Raw genomic sequence first — 8334 nt, forward strand, 5'->3', positions numbered from 1 at the left:
AAGCGTACTAGGTTTGATACGACCGCTTGCACTATATTTCTGTCGGGACTAATACAGGACGAAAACTCAGCTTTTGAGATAAAGATTGTACTCCCAAAGCTATGTGCCAAATTTACAAGTAAGTACACAAAGACGTATGCATGCTGTTGTATACATACTTTCATATATCCTAGTCCCATATCGGTGTTTACTTTCTTCATTCTGCCGTTACAGTGCTCAAAGGAACTGATAAGTTTGAAAAGAGAAAATCTCTGAAACCGCGTAACCGCCACACTGATCGAGTCCATGGTTCGAGAGACAGCTCTAGGAATGTTTTGCTTGTAATAGAGGGTTAACCACGCAGACAGAAACAAGTTATGCTGCGAAATTAGTATATAAGTACACAAAATTACTTCTACCGTTGATTTATAAACGTTCCAGTAAAGATACTACAGGTTGCAATGCTACCGATAATGATGTATTATTGTATGTGGTGACATCAAATTTAGATTAGAATTGAGACGACAAACTAAAGAGACATCAAACGATTTTTTTGCGGCAGAGGTAGCTTTAGTTAACTATTTCGATAGTGTGACCTCTTCAGCTCTATACACGTTCACTCATGCTTCAATGATCCAAAACAAGACAAACTAACAATAGTTATATAGGCCGTATTGGATGCATGGGTTGAACTTTAGTTTACAAACGTAAAGCTAATCAGAATGCAGACTAACAAGTGCGATATAAACACAATTATGTAATTAAAAAACTCGGGGGTACAACTCCCATATGAAATATTCGGAGATGCTCGTCATCTCACTTAGAGGTGTAAATCGCCGATTTTGGTCTTACTTTGGTTGTTCAAGACAAGACGCCACTATTTTTAGCCTTCAAGGTATCTTTTAGGGTTGAACGGGAGTTATTTAGCTAAAGACTAACCCGGGCAAACTAAGGTTAATGATGTTTGTGTGACCATAGGCATTACATCCCGAGGCAAATCGTGATTTCTAAATTTGTGGTCGAGGAGGCATTAAATTTTCCCGGCATAGTCAATGGAACTTTCGGAAATCGGACCCAGTCGAACTCAATCCTTGAATTGACTTCGATTGAGTTCCATTGAAATTAAGTTTGATTGGGTCCGATTGACAACGGCCAGGAATTTTCTTTAGCAAACTATCTGGCCCCCTCTGGAAAGTTCTTGGAAACAATACAAAAACACGCGGGTTTCAAATGCTGTAACGAATAACGCTACTTTACTTTATTTTGTACTTATGTAACTTGTACTTTTTGTTTGGCTGACGCGTTAATCAGCCAAGCCTAAGCATAAAATTGAAAGAAATTGGAATTGAGATTTGACTTACTATTGGAATGTACAATTGAATGTACTCTTGGATTGACATCGGATTTATGCCGAGTGATTTTCTTTAGCTAAACTGTGTTAAGTTTTTCCTTTTCAACAATGTACCATAAAAAATGATTGAAATCGGTTTTTCGTCGGTAAAGTGTTATCAACCGAGGCTGAAAGTTTGATCATTTTGGAAATCAGGCAAAACCTCATCCAATAATTGCTGAAATTTTCTCTCCAAACCAGGTAACGCGGCAGATCCCGTTGTTGACTCAAGTGGAAATCGCTTTTCTTTTTTAAAGAACTGATTGTGAAGAAACAATGGCCCTGCAGCCGTTTACAAGGGAGCATTTAAACTATTTCAAGCTCGCTTTTGTTGTTCTCAATGAGTACCCAAAGGCCCTACGCCAGACCTTCAGATATATGTGGGATAACTTCTTTGGAAGTCGCCATGGTCATAAAATGTGGGATGACTCGCTTGCCGTAAGGAATGTGTTCCTTGCTTTAGAGGGTGGAAAAACAAGAGTTCCCACACACCTTTCTTACGATGAATGGGATTGCACTACCCTGTTCCAAGCCACAATCTACTCACAGGCTTTCGCTTTACCACACAGCAAAGGCGGTCACACAGTACTTAGCGACTGTTTCATAAAGCACATCGGACTGCCATATGGAAGCTTCCATGCCTCTGTGTTGAGCCTTACCGGAGTCAAGGTTGAAACATTTGCACTTGCCATTGACCAGCTCAGACTTCTAAGAAATTCTCTATTACACTCAGCCACTCCAGAGATTGACAAAGTAACATTTGATCAGCATGTTCAACTCTCTAAAGACGCGTTTAAAGCTCTGGGATTGAAGACTGACCCCATAGATGCAATTGGAAGTTTGAACGATTCTGACTTTCCTACTGAAATGGTTCACAAGTTGGAGAGAGAAATTAGGAAGGAGTTACAAGCGGACAAGACTTTTCTTCAAAAAGACGTAAAGGAAGAACTGTGCTATGTGAAAGATGAGGTGCAGTGCATACGGTCCGATATCGCTCAGTTACAAAAAACCGAAGATGAGAGGGAAAAAGCGACAACTACTACAAACCAAGAGGTGAAAGAGAGCATAGCTGAGCTGAAGGAGAAAGTCGAGGACATGATCAAGAGCCAGAGACCAGGTAATATTTTTAGCATCCTCTTTTCGATTCCTCAAGGTACTGCGTGTAGTCAAATCCTTGGATCGTGAGGTATGCTTTATTAATAACCACGCTCCGGATTCATGATCCAAGCAAAGTTTTTTAAATAGTCTTTCTTTACACATTCTCCCCGGGGTCAATAATGGAGAATTTGATATAAAGTAGAACTATGATAACCACGAAACAACTTTTGCCCGTTAAGTAACTATTTGCTTTGTTTTAACGTCATTGCTATGTTTGAAAATAATCAGCACTCAATCAAATAGATCTGTCAGGAACAATTGAGTTTGATGTGTGAAGTGTACCTTCATTTAATGAACCCGGTTTAGGGCATAGGCTACTCTGAACCAACACCCTACAATTGAGAGTTAGGAAGACTAAGGGAAGTATAATTATTATGAGTCGCGCGCAAAAGGCCGTTCCCCGTTTTCTTTTCTCTTTTGTCAAGATTTCGACTTTTTCCAACTGAAAACCAGAAAAAAACGATATTACTTCTTAGGATACTCAACTATAAATTCTGCTATTCTTTTGAAAGGTACGAAACTATCACTCAAACGATCATCTCTTCCTCCAATCGTTCCACATTTTACTGGCCGCAAAAGAGAATGCGATGAGATCACTTGCCAAGTAACTTCGGAATCGACAAGACTCGTTTCAATCTGGGGCTCGCCAGGATTCGGAAAAACTTCGGTTGCAATCGCAGTTGGGCATCAGCTCCAGTCTTCAGGATTGCCAGTCCACTTCCTCTCATTACGAGGACTCAAGTCCAAAGCAGATCTAACATCAAAGTTTCTTGGCCTCCTAAGACAGGGTCCGTCTCTTCCAAATGATCAAACAGCTCAGCAACTATCGCTCGATGATGAATTATGCCAAACTTTTAGTAAGATATCGGATAGTCTTGTCTGCATACTGGACAATGCCGATGATTTGCTGGAGACCGGTGACCCGAACGTGAAGGATGAGGTCATTGATCTACTGGAAGAAATTATGAGAAGCAATGAAAAGGTGAAATTCCTTTTAACTTCCAGAGAATCTTTGCAGTTCATAGACGTACGTTTCCCAGGCCACCAGGGATCGAGAATAGGACACCTTGATGACATCTTCTCCCAGGAGCTTGTTTACAAACTGCTTCCCATGGCAAGTGCCTCTGACTGCAAAAAAATGGCCCAAGTTTGTGGACATGTACCTTTGGCAATAAAGCTACTGTGTCCCTCTGTTTCGGAAGATGACCCCGTTGAACTGAGTCAGTATTTAGAGAACTACTTGAAGGCCTCAACCGACATCATTGAGATGTTGGACAATCCGGATTATCCAAGCAATTTGAGATTGCAAGTTCTTTTTGGAACTTCTTTTCAGAGACTCTCAGAGGAAGAAAAACGAGCGCTGGTGTCACTAGCTATTCTTCCTGACAATTTTCATTTAGACATCGCTGCCGCTGTTTTGGGTTTGGCAAACACTGCTAGAGCAAACAAGATATTGCAAAGGCTCCGGAGGAAATCCCTTCTCAGTTCCGGCACTACGCATGGTCTGTTCTCGATACACAAGCTCATCCAATCATTTTCCAGAGAGAAGGGAGAACAAGAGATGCCGGAAACTGTTTTCTGTGCCAAATCCCGTTTTCGTGCTTATTACGTTACACTCTTCAAAACTCTCAATGAGAAGTTTCTCAGTGGACATTCTATGCCCGCTTTTATTGAATTCTACGAAGAGAAGCAGAGTATCACTGAAAGTCTCATTGAAAGCTGTTCTGATCCCAAAGTTGCTGATGATGTTTTTGACGTCCTGGCTACAGCAGAGCAGTTTCTAGACATGCTTTTGTGGAGAGATGTCACCTCCTTTGTTAAAATTTATGATTCAGCACTTGAAGAGTCCCACAAGCAGGGGAAAAACATCTCCTACAGAAAATTACTTGTTTCCAAAGCTTTCGGTCAGATAACATGGGGTAAAACTGGAAAAACGAGTCAACTTCTTAACAAAGCTAAGGAATGCCAAGCCTTATCTTCCTCAGTCCCTAATGAAGAACAGGGGAAACTCCTGTGCTATTTAGGCATACATTATCTTGTTACAAATGAATCGGAAGAAGGCGTTAAATGTTTCCATGAAGCCCTTTCTATGATGAGCAACATCCCTGCTCTGGTGATTCTCAAACTTATCACTTACCAAATCCTGGCTGTCTACTACAAATGCAGAAATAACCCGGCAAGTGCAAGTTACTACCAAACGAAGGCACTTCAAGAATGCGAGTGTACAGACAACCAACACCTCGTAATTCCTCCTTCAACGAGGGAGCCAAAAGCTCGAGGAGAAGAGACACCATCCAAAGATCAGGCGAATGCACCACTCTTAATGCAAGTGTTGTATCATGTAAACCAAGCAACAGAGAATTTCTCTGACATTGACACCCAGCAAGGTTTTGGCAACGTTGCACTCAAAATACTAGACAACGGTGCTGCATCTTGCAAACCGTCACTTGGTTTATTCAAATTCCACCGCATAGTTGCTGTGATGCTACAAGAGCAACGAAAATACGAAGCAGCTGTCAAGTTTGCGGAGTCTGCCATAACATCTCATCGAACTGCCCTCCAGCAATTTAAAAGCAACGAGAGCAGTTTGTCAAAAGAAGGTAACGAGGTACACTCTGTAACAAGTTCGCAAATTCACGAGGAGGCATTGGTAGGGCTCTACCAGGATCTTGGACAGATCCATTACAGCAAAGGCAACTATTCAGCGGCTCTTCAGTCCCAGCAGCTTGCACTTGACCTTGCACTTGCTGTATTCGGCGAGGAGCATCCAGCAACAGCAGTTTGTTATTACCTAGTGGGATGGGCACATTATCAGTTAGAAGATTACGTGTCAGCGCTGCCATATAATCAGCTTGCGCTAAAGATCAGACGTAAACTTTTTGGTGAAGATCATTCCCTGACGGCGTACAGTTACCGATCAGTAGGATACACACAACACGAGCTAGGAGATTACAAATCAGCTCTGAAGTCTAAAAAGCGCGAACTTGACATTCGACTGAAACTGTTTGGCGAGGAAGATCCACGGACAGCTGACAGCTACCGTTCCCTGGGACAGACATATAACGAAATAGGAGACTACAATTCAGCTCTTCCGTTGAAACAGCATGAAGTTGCCATCAGACTAAAAGTTTTTGGTGAGGAACATCCAAAAACAGCTGACAGCTTCCGTTCATTAGGTTACACTCAACATCAGCTGGGAGACTTCAATTCAGCTCTTCAGTCTAAACAACAAGAACTTGACATCAGACTGCGACTGTTTGGGGAGGAACATTTAAAGACAGCGGACAGCCACCACTCAATGGGAGAAACACAACATCAACTTGGAGACTACCAGTCTGCTCGTCTGTCTTTCCAACATGCGCTTGATATCAGACTAAAGCTATTGGGTGAGGATCATGCAGACACAGCTGAAAGCTATCATGAACTAGGCGTCACACAGCATCAACTGGGAAACTACACATCGGCTCTTCAGTCAAAGCAGCATGCTGTTGATGTTAGACTAAAATTATTCGGCGAGGAACATTTACAGACAGCTGCCAGTTGGCATGAGCTTGGAATCACTCAACACGAACAAGGAGACTATGTCTCTGCTCATCGGTCTTTGCAGCATGCACTTGATAGCAGGGTAAAATTGCTCGGCGAGGAACATGCAGAGACTGCTAAGAGTAGCCATCTACTTGAAGTCACACACGAGGCTACACTTTAGTTTTACGATTCAAACCTCTCCCATTAATATCAGTTCGATACTTTTCGGTAAGAACATTAGTCGGTACAATATAGGCCGACACTTTTCAAGTCGTAAGAACAGACTCTAGGAAAATTTTGGAGTAAGTGCAATGAATGAGCATGTGAAGTCCACTATTTGTAAGCTTTACGTCAGTTGCACCTCAAGATTTCTACGTTATTGCCTAAAATGGTAGCGTTTGTCACAAACATTTTTACCTCTACATCGCAGAGACTGTTGCGACAAAAGAAAGTTACTTATTTGTTACGGAAATGTTACACAAATTCTTTAATATTTCAAAATCGTGAAATTACGTTGTCGCGAGAATTTCATGTAGTAATATATATTGTAGTCGTTAGTCAGCGGAGGTTACCAATAGAGAGCTCTAAATTCGAACTTTCGGCGGCGTTCCACTGGTAATTGTGCTCAAGTTTGAGTTCGTTCGCGTCGAGCCGGTTCGATGGAAATGAAATTAACATGGCCTTCGATTGCTATCTGATTGGTTGTTAATCAAGTGGCGTAAAACCAATATCAAAGCAATCATTCTGCCCAATCACAAATCGACACAAATTACACAGGAATTAACAGACAAATTTAACGAATAATATGCAGCTGACGCGAAGCGTGGGAGAGCGTGTGCGAACGGGACTCCATTAGTTTTGGTTTCCTATTGATTGGATGACAAAGTGGTGCGAATATTCTTTTTAGCAAAGCATCCTAATGCAAAACCAAAGTGAACGCTAAGTACTTTCAAAAGACAAGTGAATACTGCCCTGGTTGGCGTGAGTTCATTAACCAATCACAGGACGCGCTAAGCAAAACCAAAGCAATTCCAGAATATATACATTTTTGACGGTAAGTTAAAACCACTTTGGTGTTTTCTATCCCAAATTCGAATGCGAAGATTGCATTACTCACTATCTATTCTGTGATAGATAGTGAGTAGCGTAGCAGTGTGCCCTTGTTATATATATTAACAAAATGACGGCCTCTTCTTGGCCTTTTTGAAGTGTCTGTGAGGAGGATTTAGGTTTTGAACGACTAGTATAATTGTACTAAAAAAATTAGATTATTCGCCCTCGATTTCTATACGTGACAGTTGACTCGGGCTGCCCCCAAGAATTAAATCGAGAGCGAATAATCTAATTTTTTAATAGAAGAAACACAAGTGAAAGTTTGGGAGGACGAGAAATGCTGTGGGAACACAAGCCCACAGGCGAGTGTTTCCACACCTTTTTCGAGTTCTCCTAAACATTTACGAGTGTTTCTATTAAACAATTAGATTATGAGCTCGAGATTTCTATCGCGCAACTATCACGTATAGAAATCGAGAGCGAATAATCTAATTGTTTTAGTATAAATCTACTAGTCGTTCAAAACTTTATCTAAATCCTCTTTACAGACACATCGAAAACGCTAAGAAGCGGCCGTCATTTTGTTGACAAGGGTACACTGTTACGCTGCTCACTATCTATCACAGAATAGATAGTGAGTAGCGTAGCCAATCAGAGAACGGCATTCGTAATAGAACGCTAGTACATTTATACTAAAACTCGATAGAAACACGGAAAACATGTTTTCGATTTCTTTTAAAAAATACCGTGATGAAAAAAAAAGAAAAACAATTTGCTTACTGCGATCATCAAAATGTAAATTCTCTTTGCTCGTGCCTTCATACGTCAACAGCTCGTGATAGTTCTGTTTTTATCGAGTTACAGAAACATGGTCTTAAACCAAGCAGCGCGCGTATTTGCTTTGGGTTATTTTCTAATGAATTATGATGAGTTATAATTACTTTCATGTGCCTTCATCTTGTTCTTGATAATCTTAAGGCTGGTTTTCACTTACGCATGAGCATACGCAGTCTAGGCAGGCGCAGTAAAAGTGCTGTGCTGTGTGGTAAAAGTGAAAGAAACAGCAAATATCTTGACATCTGGAGAGCAATATTTTCGAAATGTATGGCAACAGAGAAAGGTTCTTTGACAAAAGCGACCTGCGTGCGTCAAGTTCTTTGTCTTGAATGTTATGCAAACATGAGGGTACAAAATACAGGACAATACATACATCGCTATTTTGCTTTTTA

At 41.1% G+C, this 8334-nt stretch overlaps 1 protein-coding gene across 1 annotated transcript; it reads left to right on the forward strand.

Annotated features, from left to right (window-relative positions):
- The first annotated feature begins 107 nt into the window (after positions 1-107).
- On the forward strand, positions 108-6233 carry LOC145494166 (uncharacterized). The gene is made up of 3 exons (XM_081473629.1): positions 108-118; positions 1571-2550; positions 2981-6233. Exons 2-3 carry the CDS (start codon positions 1646-1648, stop codon positions 6231-6233), a joined length of 4158 nt encoding a protein of 1385 aa, XP_081329755.1. The 5' UTR covers positions 108-118; positions 1571-1645.
- The last annotated feature ends 2101 nt before the right edge of the window (positions 6234-8334 follow it).

This window comes from Orbicella franksi, chromosome 8, assembly GCF_964199315.1.
Source record: "Orbicella franksi chromosome 8, jaOrbFran1.1, whole genome shotgun sequence".
NCBI classification, from domain to species: Eukaryota; Metazoa; Cnidaria; class Anthozoa; order Scleractinia; family Merulinidae; genus Orbicella; species Orbicella franksi.

What these genes read in the sequence shown, in the direction of transcription:
- LOC145494166 (XM_081473629.1), top strand. Translation starts at nt 1,646, where the DNA reads ATGGCCCTGCAGCCGTTTACAAGGGAGCATTTAAACTATTTCAAGCTC. An exon ending in TGTAGTCAAATCCTTGGATC is followed by an intron (nt 2,551 to 2,980) that starts GTGAGGTATGCT and finishes ACTGAAAACCAG; the next exon opens with AAAAAAACGATATTACTTCT.